Genomic DNA, 14,827 nt, shown 5'->3' with positions numbered 1-14,827 from the left:
AAGATAAACTTTATTTCTGTAATTTTCAATCACCAAAAAATCTATATTTTTGTCTAAGCATTTATTTTACTGAATCAAAAAGACATGAAAAGAAAAATCATGTTTTACTAAGGTATATAAGTGACTCTTTTTTGGACAACATATAATAAATATGATATATCACTTATCACTCAGTATTTCAAATGTACATTTTTTTTCATATTATGGAGCATGCCACTTTTCCAAAAGAAAAAAGGTCATGAGAATTCAGTGCAAAGTTCTCAGTTACCCTCCTCTTTTCTCTGGGCCAGACGGAATGTCCACAGCAACGCCCTCTGCCTTGGAATCTGAGGCTGTTCATCTACAATTCTCTCTGCCTGTGCAGTTTCCTCTCCTTGCCCTTCTTTCTTCCCTCCTTACCCCACCCCCCACCCTCCCTCCTGCTTGTCCCTAAAGTCATTTTTAAAAAGAACTTGAGGTTTTTGTTTTTGTTGATGTTTTCACTTACTGGTCGCACTCTGTGTGGGGTCAGCATTTTCGCCAGTCACACTGCTGTGGGGGAGCTTTCCAGCCCTGTCTCTGGGGGTGGGGAGATGAAGTGCGGAGGGCTGGCACTTTCGGGGGGGACCCCCGCCCACTGCTGAGCATCTTCCTCTCTCACTTCTTTACTTCCTGGTAGACTGCAAGGGAGGGCAGACTGCCTGGTTGGGGGAGAGGAGGGGCAGCTGTCCTGGTCAGGGAGGGGACAGGGAGGGTCTGCAGGCTCGCTCTTCACCGGGGGTGCGGGGTACCTGGGATGGGGTTGGACAAGGGGTTGAGGGCCGGCTGTCCCCCGGGCCCCAGGCCGTGGATGAGCACTCGGGGCACCAGGGGCCGCTGCAGCTGGGGATGGGGCGCGGGAGGAGTCCGGTACATGCTGCTGTACATGGCGGCAGCGGCCGCCGCCGCGGTCGTGCTGTCCATGCTGCCCAGCAGGCTTGGGTGGTAGAAATAAGGCGATGGAAACATCCTCTGCAGTGCCGAGTAATTCCCCGCCTCAGCCAGTAGCTCCAGGCCCACCGCGGTCTGCCGCTTCCACTTGGTCCTGAAAAAAAAACAGATGTGCATGCACCCCGCGGCTGGGGGCACAGTCCAGGCCCCAAGGCCCGTTCTCTCCCCTACTGGCCTCTTCTTCCTCGGGGAGGACAAGGAGGACTTAGAGAGCGCTGAGAATCGGGAAGGAACCACACCTCCTGGCCCCCATCCCACCCTCTCCCTCACAGAATCACCCAAATCCAAGCTGGCTTCCCAAACAGACATTCATAAATGAAATTCCCCAAGCTTTGCTGCCTTCTCCGGACGTTTTGCTCTGCTGTTGCCACCCTTATAGTTTGGCTACTTGCGGAAACTTCTCTAGAGATCAACTGAGACCACTCTTTCTATGGCAGTCTTCTTCCTCCCTCCTTTAATTCTCTTCCCCAAGTGGCTCCCCAACAATCCCAGAGTGTATGCTCTCTGCCCTCCCCCTTTCCTCCAGACCGAGTGAGAAGAAACCGCAAACAAAGGGACACAGAGGCTCTTGGGCCTGGGACCCCTGCCCCTTTTGGTCCCCAAGGCTGTGGAGACACATCTCTCTCATCAGCCTGACAGGACCTTACAGCAGGCGGGCGGCTCAGAGTGAGGAAGGTGACAAGGTTTCAAAACGGAATTCGTTTGAGGGAGGGCTCTCCCAAGGGGACAGTACCTCGGGGCCATTCCAGGAGGGGAAAAATGCATTTCAAAATCTTGTCTCCTCTGGGAGAGAGTAACAATTAAAACCTGTGATCCGCTTTTCTTGGTCTCCTCCCTCCCCCACCGCACCCCCACTAGGAAGAAGAGGCAGCAGGCCTTTGCTCACATGCCTCCTGAAGGAACTCAGGGCTGGTGGGCCCTCCATACCCGGCAGCTCCAGCCAAATTAATAAACATGTCGCCCGTTTTAAATTGGCGACAAATGACACTAATGTTTTCCGACAGAATTAGGGTGGCTGAAACCGTATGTAATGAGACAGAAAATTATGGTAAAGATGACAACTGGATGGGCATTTCCAACCACACTTATGGACGATTAGAACACAAACGAGGGAAAAGGCGGGAGAGAGAAAATCGAGACAAGGGAGACAACCGTCAGGCTTAGAAACCCGGCATAACCTCGGCCCCAGATTGCCGGGTTTGGGTGTTCGCACTGCAGTTCAGGGGCCTACAAGTACTGCCAGCTCCTTTCCTAATTTCCTTTCAAGGGAAGCTGTGGTTCCTGGAGGGCTCTGACGTGGCCAGAATAGGGGACAGACCCTCAGTCTAGATGCCTGACTGGCTGCCAACCCTAACCTTCCTCCAGGCTGCCTCACAGGCCAGGCAAGGACTTTTAAGCCGAGGCCAGTGGGTCCGCTCTTCAGAACAGCTATAGCCAGATTTAGTGACTGGTTATAGATATTTGGAGCCATCCTGGGGCAGGCCCAAAAGGGTGCAGTGCATCGGTTTTATGGGCCTGAGTGTCTGCTACACAGATGTCTCGATTTAAGAAGGTGTGGCTTGATTGATTTGGAGGCAAAGTGGGAGATATTTCAGCCACTCAGATTTGAGAGAGAAAAACAGCATACATGAAAGACACTTAGAAGTGCAAAATTCTCCAAACTCCAGCTACTCATCACCTGGGAGGTATGGCTAATCCCTACTCCAGTCTGAAAACCCCCCAACTGCCCACTCCAGGCCCTCTGACTCCCTAGTGACTCCGAGGCCACATGGGATGGAAGACTGGTGTAGTTGTCTTGACCCAGATGACCAGATGCCTCTGCTCCCCACCACAGCCTCCCTTACCTGCGGTTCTGGTACCAGGTCTTGACCTGGGTATCAGTGAGGTTGAGTGCAGCCGCCAGGTCCATGCGATCCTGCACACTCAGGTACTTCTGTCGTTCAAAGCTACGCTCCAGTTGATTGAGTTGGTGGTCGGAGAAAGCCGTCCTGGCTTTACGAGGCTTTTTGGCTCTCACAGGGGGACTCTCTCGGCTACTTGAAATCTCCCGGTCTCCTTCCTCCTTTGTTCCTACACAGAAATCCAGACATAGCCTTGAGGTAGCCTGGAATGGGGAAGGATGGACTGTCCTCCTGGCACACACTTCTACATTCCCAAGCCAGTCACTGGTCTGAGGGGAGCAGGGGGGCTATATTCTGCCATCTTCCTTATACACATACTTGAGCCTTAGCCAGGATGGAGAAAGAAGACCAACTGCTAGCTATTGAATGTGGAGCCTCGTGCAGAGCTCCTAAAAGGCTTCCAAAAGAGTGTTGAATCTTCCCATCTTTGGAAATGGAAAAATACTTTATGATAAAGGGTCCTTTTCCTAATTGTTTCCTTGACTGAGAAAGACCCTGTCCCTTTCTTTTACTGTTTTCGCTCTGACTTCGTATGTTCTGATTTATTAGGTTTTAAAAGATCTTTCAACTTTTCTTTTTTGATGAGGGGGTACCTTTTTCATTTTACTTCTTCTGTTTACTAAAAGTTATAGGCATTTGTTTTCCTTTTTCAGTTGCACTTGGGAAATGTTGGCTCTCTGCAACTGCTTGCATCGGGTCTCTTAAAGCTTCAGAAAGAATGTCTCCCAGACACTGCGTTCAGCTCAAAATCACTGAGCCCATCCAGGTGACAGCCCAGAGATTTCCGGATTCTATTTGTCAACTTTGGTTTTCTACTGAAATGCTGGGAAATCGATATGTCAATCCCTCTCTGTTTGTACCCGTTTTTTGCTTCACTCCTTGATCTTCCCTGCAGGAAGAACAATAATCTCTCTAATTGACCCACTGGGGAGGTTGGTGCACAAAAAAATCGCCAGACCAGACTGTACATCTGTTTTGGGCACTATTATGCTAATGCTACAATAGTAAAATGAAGAGGCAATATCCTACCTTCCAGAGAGCACACATCTTTCCCAGAGATGACAAAGATTAGTAATAATCAACTTATCAGTAAAGGGGAAAAAAGAACTCGCCTTGGATATTAAAACTCTTGCCATGCAAAGACCAGAACACTTATGAAATTTTCTGGTGAGAAAATGGAAAAAGGGAGTTGAAGGACAATTCCATTGCCATCTTCTGATTTTACAAAAATAGACATTCAATTACATAAAATTTTATTCATAAATGCAACCTCCCAATTACTTGTTAAGAGCCAAAACTCTGAGTGAAATACACATATTTAGTTAGGGCTATGGAGTAGGAAGGGTATTTTTAAAAATTGAAACACTAATTATAATCTTTTACCGTGTGGCCTTCCCTATATTAATCACTATGTAATAATTTTTTTTAAGTTGCTCTGTTAATCAACTCGGCATTTTTTCCTTCTCTATATCTGATAATTCCTGTGCGGGTGTTTAGAAAATACTATGTGTGGGAGGAACGCAATAATTTGCATTAAAAAATAAACACCACGTTGTGAACACACCCGTAGGCACTACGAAATTTGAAAGAACTTCCCGTCAGATCCCCTCCGCCTGACCCCTTCCTAATAAATTAAAATGAAGTAAAACAAAGGAAGGAGCTGGTGGCGGTGAGGGTTGGGGATGTAGAAATGTTAACAATAAACAGAACTTGGGACGAGTGCCCAAATCGCACGCCCCGGCCTCCCTCTCGCTTGCAGTTTTTGACTGTGGCCGGATCGCCTTGGAAGCTGAGAAGCGCCTTCGGATCCCATCAGAGATTCGCGCGAGACGGAAGGGGAGCAGGAGGAGGAGAAGCTAAACGGCCCAGGGAGCCGAGGCGGCGGGACTCACCGTGGCATTTGACGTCGCTCTGGGACTCTTCCCGCTTGTCCAGTTTGGTTTTGCTGTCCTCCTGCTCCAGCTTTGGCCTGAAGCTCTCGTGCGCTGCATTGCTCTCCTGCTTTGGGGTGTGGTGGGGAGAGGAGACGCTGGTGCTGTACGGTGCACACGCCGCCAGAGGTTTGCTGTCGCCCAAGATGTCCTTAATTAAAAAAGAAGAGGTGGAAGTCCTGGGGGCCGAGGCGGCCGAGCCCAGCTGCTGGGCCGCTGGCGGCGGCGGCGGCTGCTGCTGCTGCTGGGGCGAAGGCTGCAAACTTTGCGGAGGGGCCGCGGCTGGCGGAGGCTGCTGGCTGTGGTGCAGGTGGTGGTGATGCTGGGGCCCGTCCGCTATCAGATGCGGTTCCGGGGGCTCCATGGTGACCGAGATGGGAGAGGAAGGCGCCGTTCCTACGGTATCAATCTCCGAACAGGGGGACGGAGTGGCCTGACTCCTAAAATCCGCGGTCCTGGCCTCGCCGAGCGGGCGGAAATCTCCATTCATCATGCCTGGGCTGCCCGAACTGGCACTGGACAAAATCGTGTCTATTCCAAAACTCGACCCGCTGGCCCCTTCCATTGTTGTCGTTTCTACATGAGGTCCACACCACTCCGCCGCCGCCTCGACCAAGCAAAGGAAGCTATCGATCGTTCAAACAAAATAACACTAAACAATGTTGTCGCCGCTTAAAAAAAAAAAAAAGTGGGGCGGGAGGAAAGGAAGGATAATTGGGAGGTGGCAATCCGTGGACACTTTCGACACTTTTTGTTTTTTTTTTCACCCTAATGAAAAAAGGGGGAGTTGGGAGAAAAGAAGATAGAGGGGGAAAGTTACAAAAATTGTTGAGGAAGCACCGAGCGTGCGCTCCAGGAACGATAGCGCACGTGGGACGGCGGTGGCAACGCAGGGGACCCAGACGGAGGCGAGGCAGCAGGAGGTGACCCCGACACCGCCGCCGCTGCCGCCACCGCCAGGGTCTGCCCACAGCCTGGCACCAGGCGGCAGCGGCGGCGACGGACGTGGCAGGTGCAGCGACCGTGAAGCCCGGGCGGCCGCGCGCCCTCGGAGCTGCCCGGCGGCTCCCCGAAGTAGCTGCCGCGCGCGACCCGGCCGCCCCGGAGACGAGTTTCTGAACTTTCTTGGAAAGTTGTGGAGCAGACACTGCCGCGACGTTCGCGGCAACAAGAGGAGAAGGGAAAAAAAGGAGCAGGCGCAGGCGGAGGAGGTAGCGGAGACGCGGCGCCGAGCGACTCCCGCCGCTGCCGGGCGCGTTCGCTTGTAATCCGGCGGCGAGCGGGCGGCGCCGACCCCCTCCCGTGACGTCACGGCCACTGCCGCTGCTCCCCGAGCCTCGCCGGCCCCGCGCCCCCGCCGCCGAGGCCGCGCGCCGGGCCCCGCGCCCCCATTGGCCGCGCCCGCGCAAGCGAGCGACGTCGACGTGCCAGGAGCCAATGGGCGCTCGACTCGCGAACCCGTCAGTTATCCCGGCTCTGGCCCCGCTGCTCTTTTCGGAACCCGCACATCCCTTTCCCTGCAACCAAAATACCTAGTCCTACAATGGTCCCCGCGTTCACAATCACGCGAGAGGGCAAAGGGAGATAGGAGAAGGGAGCACAGGGAGACTAGAGAAGGGAATCGGAGTTTTTAGAAAAAGCGAAAGAAAAGCGGGGTGGGGGGAGAAGAGCGAGAAAATAGTATTGATTTGCCGTCAAGAAGTCCGAAGAGGGAGGGGAAAGAGGAGAGGAAGAGAAAAGGAATCTTGCGGCTTACCTTTAAACTCCAGCGCTGCCGCCACGCATCTCTTCAAACAAGCGCTTGAATAGTCCAAAGACACTGAGAGCAGAGGAAGGGACTCCCTGAAGGAACCCAGGGGGAAGTGTGTAACTCCAGCAGCCTGAGCTCTGGGTGGGCGGGCGGACTCCGAGCTCTGATTTCTCCCCCAAAGAGCCCGGGCGTCCCGGATGTGGCCCAGCTGGGCAGCCGGTCCCTGAGGGGGAAATGGAGAGGGATCCGCGTCCACCAGGCACTCTCGGTAGGGGTGGAAGACAAGTAGCCTGCTGCTCAAAACCGGGGTGCCAGCCTGGTCTCCAGTCAGGGCCCGTGCTGGAAGAAATACGTGGCCAGACACTTTCTCCCGAGCGGGGACAATAATGCCTCGAGGCGTTCTCTAGCGCCGAGGGCAGCCAAGGTTCACTGTGCTATCAGGCCGGCCTGGGATTCGGGAACCGAGTGGTGGGGCCGCAGCATGTATGCCCTCCTCGCCACCAGGCAGATCTCAGTCTCAATTTCTCTCTCTCTCTGTCTCTGTCTCCTTCTCTCTCCACAACCCCCCCCCACCCCCCCACCCTTCCTCGCCCTCTCCGGCCGCCCTTTTGGAAAGGAAACAGTCACTGTGGATCCACTTGGGACCTGGAGCGTGTCTTGACTGTGACGCCTCGTCGGAGGGTATCAACTTGCATTATTTTCTCTAGGACGTCTCCAACCTGTCTCTTGTTGAATGTCAGAGTAATGGGAAGTGCCACTGACAAGACGGCGTATTACTCCTGATTAAGTGCCGTGTCAACCTAATTAGCAGAGTAATTATAAGGTGCTAATGAATGATTCAAAGTTCTCTGAGTTACATTTTACTCCAAATTACCATTTTAAGAACCCTATGAATCTGAGTGGCTGGCATAGCTTCCGTAACTAGGTGCAGAATGATGGTAGAAAATGGCCTTTTAAGTCTTCCAGGGCTGGGCTGAAATCTGGGTTTAGTTGTGGTTCTGAAGGTCTCTTAACAGGAGCCGGCTTTTTTCTGTTGAGGACTTGCGGGTGGGGTTGGTGTCTGGGAGGCAGATGACCTCCTGGGACAAGATCCTGCCTTTCTGTTGGAACTACATTGTGTGAGTCCCCGGTCCGGAAGGGGGTAGGTGGGAGACTAATCCTGCGTTTTCCTAGGGAATTCGATGTGTTTGACCCAGGAAAAAAAAAAAAAAAAAAAGCCCGCGCTATTTCCAGGTTGTGTTGAGCTGTTTCTTAACCATCTTCGTGCTATTTTCTTACGGGTATGTCTCTGAGAAGAACAGCGGAAAGACGGAAGACCGAGGCGAGGAGATGTACAATCTAGGCGGCTCTCAGAAGACGAGGGGAGTTTGGCGGAGAAACCAGGGTTCGTGAGCCGAGGCGGGGACGCGGGGCGAGCAGCAGATAGAGGCCGACCGCGGCCTGAGCGGGTGAGGGGAGTCCCTCGGGAGTGCGTGGTGGGCCGGCTGGATGGAGTCCCTACACTCTGGGCCGGGAAGCCGAGAACTGGCTGAATGACGCCCGGAGCATGGTTGGACCAGCCGCCTTTGGAGCGGGAACTGCTTGCTCACTGGCCAAGCAGACCCTCCTGGGAGCCTGCCGGCCGGGCTTCAGCCTCACTCGGGGGAAACTCGGAACCACGGGCCTGGGATTTAAGAAGACATCTCTCTTATCCAAGGCGGCAGTGTCCCGCCCACAAAGCCGGGCCCCCTGAGCCCCTGGCACAATTGGCTTCTGTAGGAAGGGCGCTGGGGCCGCCTGAGGCTGCAGGCGGACGCAACTTATCCTTCTCCCTCAAATATCAGTTCCGGTTCTTCTCATTCTGACATCACCCACCAACTTTCCAAAGGACGTGTGTTTCCTCCCAGACCTGGGGCTCCCAGCCGCACCTCCCTGTCGGCTTTTTCTGGGTGGGAAGTGGGGAGGGGTGAAAACAAATTTAAGATCCTGGACTGAAGGCATTGCACAAATCAGTTATTCTCTACCTTGATAAATAATTCATTTAAACCTGTTTTTGTTTTGTTCCGACGCCTAAAATGACTCAAGAGCTCATAAGGCTGATCGCACAGCTTGTGTTGGGTGGTTTGACAGGATTTTTTGCTTGGAATAATTCACAACATTAGCAGGGGAGACAGAAATATGACCCGAAGAAAAAATAAAATCTAAAAAGAAAGGGAGAGAGAAGATGGAAGTGTTGGGGGGAAGGGAGTGTTCACTTTTATAAAAACTCTCAAGGGAAGCAAACAGAAGCTCAGTAGGCCGCACCTTGTGAAAGTCTTGGATGAGCTTTTCTTAAAAGGTTAAGATCATAGATTTCTTTGGCTGGGATGTTAGGAGATCAGCTCTGGAGAAGGACAGCTGTGAGGGAGAAAATACGATCTTGGTTTTTATCAAGATCCGACTTGGGGTCCCTACCAGGGAGGAAAATGTAGTACTGGCCTGAATATCCAAAAAGGAACTCAAAGACTAGATGGTAAACTTAAAGAAAAAATTCTTCAGACCTGGGGTTTTGTTTTTTAACTTTGCTCTTTTTTCTTTAAACACATCCCTCTTTTGCCTTTTTTCCCGAGAGTATGTATGTTTATACCCAAAGAAGTCGTGCACTTTTTAGCAGAGCAAGAATAATTTTTTCATTTGAAAATCAAATTTCAGACCCAGAACAGGGTGCAAGGAAGTCACATTTCCAATCCCCAAGAATAGAAAAGGAGTTGCATTAACTGGATTAATCTCTGAGTTTCCCGTTGAAGAAATATACAAACATACAAAGAAATATAGTCCCTAAACGGACACAGGTTTGAAAACGACCTTCCACTTTCAGGTCTTCATTTTCTTAGAGGAAGAAAGAGAATTCTTTAATTTTTGAAAGATTTTTTGAAATTCCTTCAGAGAAAGCCTTTTTTTTTTTTTTTTGGCCAACTATGAATAATAAAGAACTTTTTCTTACTGGCTCTGAAGAACACATCAGTCTTCAGCACCACTAAAGATGCTTCCTCCCCACCACAGAGAATGATTCAAACATTCGAATATTTTAACAAGTTCTCAGTACATTCTCAGTGGCCCTCTTTTATAATCAAAATTTGGTATTTGGGATTGTGTTAAACTGCAGCATAAGGTTAAAAAAAAAAACAGAACTGAACTTTGAAGAAACGCACCTATAGATTACAATGAAGTTAGAACTGATGTTTCTTCCTATCGCATTTAATTTGAATGTTTCTAAGGATCCACTTGATGACAATGCCAGCTGACAGGAATGGAGTGCAAAGGCGCTTCCCTCCACTGGGCGGCGCCAAGAGCCCCAAACCGAAAGAGCCTGCTATTGTTTCTTTTTTTATAAAAGATGCAAGATACACAAATAAGCTCTCCTCCTCCTAAGGTTGACTCCCTGACGATAGTGTGACCTCTCGCCCCGTTTACAAAGCTACAGAAACGTTGAAAGCATCCTTGCTTGCTTGTTTTTTCAGCCTATCAATATATTTCCAACTGCTTAATTATTTGAAGCTTGTTTGCTTAGGAAAATAATATTCTAAAACACTGATGAAAACACTGAAATTAAGTCCCTTAAACTGAAACCAAGAGGGTGGAGATTGGGAGGAGAGAGAGACAAAAAGTAAAGTGAGAGCAAAGAACAAGGTAACTGAAAACTGTTTAACAGAACAGGTTTAAATGATAGTCTATGTCATTGCTAATTGTTCGAAGGGAATAAAAGTTTTAAGAGGTGGTTCACACACCATAATAAAATTTGTGAGAACTATAAGCTTCACCACAAAGATTAGCAGTTCAGAAGAGACTGAGTGAAGTTGGCTTTCTTTGGGGCTTAGATCTGTGTTGTGCCCAGCAAACAGCAGGAAGGCAAGTAGACATGTAAAGGATAGGAAGCTGGAAGAGGGAGTTTCAGTCTCATTTTGCTACTTTCCAATGTACTTGAACAAGGCACTTAACCTTTCTGGTCACCAACTTCCTTCTCTATTAAAGAAGAGTATCATCCTTGCATAGAATAGGGTATTTGTGATGACCTAGTAAGACTTTCTATGTATAAGCTCTTTACAAAATGTGAAGCAAGACTTCGAGAAGTGAACAAGGCAGTGGTGGCAATTATTTGGTAGAGGTTCTATAGGTAACATACAGTAGCTGTATTTTTCACATTTCCTTGCTCACTCATTTTGTTCATTCACTTAGCCCATAAACATTGCACAATATGCTTACTGTGCCAGGTGCTTGAGAATGAGAGAGTTAACAGGAGCATGAACATGCAAGAGGGCAACATGAATCTGCTGCAGTGAGGATACAAAAGTAAAGACTGGGGAGTCCTACCCTGGGAGGAGATAGGGGAACAGAAAGGCTTCCTAAAGGAAAAAAAGTGGGTGTTCAGTCATGAAAGAAAACGGATGTATCCCAAGTAGAGGGATATGATATAGTGAGGGATTTTTATCGTAGCTAAGAGTAATAACAGTGCAAAAATATCCAAAGATTGTCAAACCTTTAATCTCCTAACTGGAGTGCTGGGCTACAAATGTGTGGGTGCATATTGGCTCTAGGCATCTCTCCTGTGTGCTTCAGGAAGGTACAAAATACTCTTGGAGCATCTTGAAGGAAACAGGAAATAACTACATGTGTTCACAGACCTCAGCAGCAGAATTTTACAGCAAGTTACACAGTCTTAGATTTTTGCTCCCAAGAAATGGTCCAGCCCCCTCCTACCAAGACTAAGGGAATAGGGGAAGCCCATATCTATTCCTTTCTACTTTTTAGAGTTCCAAATTTTGGAAGTAGAATGAAGTCTCCCTCCAAGTCAGGTATAGAGACAGAAAAAAAAAAAAAAAAAAAAGTGGAAGCAGTTGAAGGAGCGGAGAGAGAAGGTGGGGAGAGATTTTATTTCACCTCTCCTAAACTTAATCATTTCCATTCAAGACGGGTTCCTAGAGAAATGAAAGGGCCCCCGTGTGACAACGTCAGTACTGCTATAAATAGAACTCTTAAGGCTCTAAGGTTTATGAACGAAGTTGATTCTTCCACTAACTCGTGAGGTTCAGAGGGAATGGAGGCGCCCAGGCAGAGGAGAGACGAAAGCCTCAAAGCGCTGTGTGAAGATGCCAATCAGGGAAGGGGAAATTCATTTGCGATGTTAATTAACAAGCGGCTAATTAAAACGGCACTTTGAGCGCTAATCAATCGCCTTATTAAGTTAGAGCCATCACTGGAACAAATTGAAAGCTCCCCGCCCCTGCTCCTGCCTCCTGTGCGGGCGGGGTTGAGTTCTCTGATTCGGTGCGAGGGAAGGGCGGGGGCGGTCTGCATCCACTCTGACAGCCTCTCCGGGGTCTGCAACATCCTCCAACTCCTTGGTTCACCCAGGTCGAACCGCTTGCCCCTGTCCCAGGATCTTCTGAACTGGACACGTGTCTAGGAGGCGATCTCTAGTCCGGACGAACCCGGCAGAGGAGAAGCTGCCGCGGAGAATCACTGAATCAGCAGCAGCTAGCGCGGACATAGTTTCTGGGAAGAGGGACCCCAAAATGTGCGGGGAATTGAACTGTGGGCCCGCAAGCAGTGGGGAGGAAGCAATTCAGCCCGAGAGGGGGCGCTCTCAAGCCAGGACCACACGTTCCCCACTTTGCAGAACAGACTGATAGCCTCAATTTGAAAATTCTGCTTAGGCCCTTGCCTTTGTCCAGCCCAGCAGCCAAGAGCTGGCCTGTCTTCAGGTATTGAGCACTGGACTGCCAGCCTCTTCGTCTCGGCCTTCTGGGGCTCCACTAGAATGGGGTGAGAGGAGGGAAGTGGGAGTGGGTATGCTGATCGTCTGGGACGCTGGTACACCACTAGTCACTCCATGCCTTCCACCCAACCCGTTCACGCTTCCCCCATGCCCCTGACCCTCCCAACTCGCTAGGAGAATTTAAGATTTCCAATATTTTAAGGAGGCTTCCGCATTTTCTGTCAAATGCCCGATTTGCACCAAATTCCCAAGGGAAAAGTATTTGGCAATAAGAGGGGGGCTGTAAATTTAAATGCTAATTAGGTAGGTCCTCTTCCCGAAACTCCACCTGTCTGGCGGCCCTTGTTAAGGAGAAACACACCCGGGGCGCACACCGCAGCATTCCTGGGGTATACAGCAAAAGTGCAGGAAAGAGACCCCAACGGACTCCGGTACGGTTCGCTTTTCACGGCCTGCTACAGAGGAAAAGGGGACGCCGTTAAAAGGTCTTTTGCGTGGTGGGTGGTACATGGCGTAGCCCAGGTGTGGTTTGTGTGTCCGCAAAGACACAGGTATGTCCTTGAGCCGGCCTGTCGGCCTGTCTGCGACGTGCGTCGGACCGCGGCTGCTCATGGGTCTGAGTCGTGCTTCGGCTGTCCCGGGAGAACCGAGCGAACGGCTCCCACGTGCAAAGTTCAAAAGCATTAATATTTTCATCATATTATCATTATTCAATATAATAATATTTGTTCTGTTAGCGGCACTAATTAGGCCACATTAAAACCGTAGTGTCTCCCTAATGGTGCGTAATGTGCCCACACTCACATTTTTCTCTCTCAGGATGGGCGGCTCTTGGCTGGCAGGGGAGAAGAGACAGGCAAGCAGTGGGATGAATTAAGGTTTGACACTCTCCAACACACACAGACACACACACAGCCAGGTATCTTCCGGGTGGGGTCTGCCGCCTGCGCCGGGTCGATAGTACCCTCCGCTGTGCACTCGGCCCTGCGCCAAGCGCCCTGCAGCCTCCTCCCACGCCCTGGCTCTTTGAACTAGGCGGATTGATTTTGCTACCCTTCCCCCCTTTGTGTGTGTGCCTGCAATTGGTTAAGTTTTTAAGGTTTGGGAGGGCCGTCGTGAAAGAATTAAAATACTCCTAACTGGAGCCCCTTGGCCGAGAACAGGAGGTCCCGCCTCCTAGCTAGGCGCTTTTAGGATCCCATTGCCAATGGGAATTTCTTTCCGAGATTCGAGGGTAGGAGTGTAAAAGAAGCGCCCGCAGAGCAGGTCCGATCTGGGGCTTTTCCCCGTTCCGGTTGCCAGCGGTCAGCCCGGGCGTCCCGCCGCCCTCGGCGAGGTGGATGTTAAGCTCCGAGAGTGTGCCCCTCCCTCGGGCGCTGCGGCAAGATCACTCTGAATATGTAATATATTTGTAACGCGCGCCGAGGTGTGACGGGAATGGGGGGGGGGGGGAGGGGACTGAAGTAGGATTGGGAAGGGGTTGCGGCACAGAACTCACATTGTACTGCGCAATCTAACAATCTGAACATTCCTTTATTAAAAGCTGCTGCTTGACATTTACACTGAGCTACCAGCGTTTGCCTGTAATCCGTGCGAAAATGTACTGTACCGCCGAATCGTGGTTTCTGCGTGCTGCGACGCGGCGCCCGCGGCCTGGCCGGGCCCGTCCGCAGCAGCCAGGGAAGACCCCTACCAGCACTCCGCCTCTCCGAGGATGAGAGAGGTGCCGCCTGCCCAGTCCGGGCGCCCAGGTGTGACAGGCACCCGACCTCTCGCTCCACCTCCCGCCACCCGCCAGATTCAGCGAAGCTCTGATGACCTGATCCACGCATCTGGTCCTTCCTTCCCCTTACAAAGAAGTAAACTTTCTTCCTCCGCTCCGCCCCACCCATCCCCCCCCCCCCCCCCCCATAATCCGATCGTTTAGAGCGGCTGTTTTCCTTTTGTCAGCTTCCCCCTCCTCGATCAGTCTGAGTACACTATCAGAACTGCTCAGAGAGCAGGAAGCACATTGATTTCAGCTTGTTCTGTCCACAGACAGGCCCTGACAAGGTTGTTAGAACAGTCGGAGAGGTCTATACAATCACTTAATTACCAAAACTGTCAGTCAGGCCGGACTCGGGTCCGCGTCCCCGGCTGCGGCGGGCATTCCAGCACTGGGCCGCGCGCGTGATTGATCTGTGCTGATAGCATCGCAAAATAATTACGGCGAATTTTCTGATGTGTGATTTTATCCCAAGTTCATGCTTCAGAGAGGTAATCAGAGGATGAGAAGGGGTCAGTGCCATTTCAGATTACCTGGAGTCGGCGAGAAAGGGTAAAATGGAAGAGGGAACGGCTCAAGGAGAAGGGGGGAGAAGGGGGTGCTGGGAATGAGAGACGAAGAGGAAGAAAGAGAGCGAGATATGGATTGCTGGAGGGACTGCAAGCAATTCGTCAAACTGTGCAAGTGACTTCCTTCAGAGCCAGCACATGGCAGATTGATTTTGTCCAACATCGGTTTAGCCACATTTAAGATGATCCAGCGGTTATTACTGCGATT

General features: G+C 50.7%; 1 protein-coding gene across 1 annotated transcript; it reads right to left on the bottom strand.

Annotated features, from left to right (window-relative positions):
* Positions 1-424: 424 nt before the first annotated feature.
* BARHL2 (BarH like homeobox 2) lies at positions 425-6,046 on the bottom strand. Its single transcript, XM_019958392.2, has 3 exons — positions 4,763-6,046; positions 2,814-3,039; positions 425-1,063 (listed from the first exon to the last, which is right to left on the bottom strand). Exons 1-3 carry the CDS (start codon positions 5,364-5,366, stop codon positions 751-753), a joined length of 1,143 nt encoding a protein of 380 aa, XP_019813951.2. The 5' UTR covers positions 5,367-6,046; the 3' UTR covers positions 425-750.
* Positions 6,047-14,827: the final 8,781 nt, after the last annotated feature.

This window comes from Bos indicus, chromosome 3 (assembly GCF_029378745.1).
Source record: "Bos indicus isolate NIAB-ARS_2022 breed Sahiwal x Tharparkar chromosome 3, NIAB-ARS_B.indTharparkar_mat_pri_1.0, whole genome shotgun sequence".
Lineage (NCBI taxonomy): Eukaryota > Metazoa > Chordata > Mammalia > Artiodactyla > Bovidae > Bos > Bos indicus.
The sequence above is the reverse complement of the archived record's forward strand: the minus strand, read 5'-3'. Positions and strand labels throughout refer to the sequence as shown.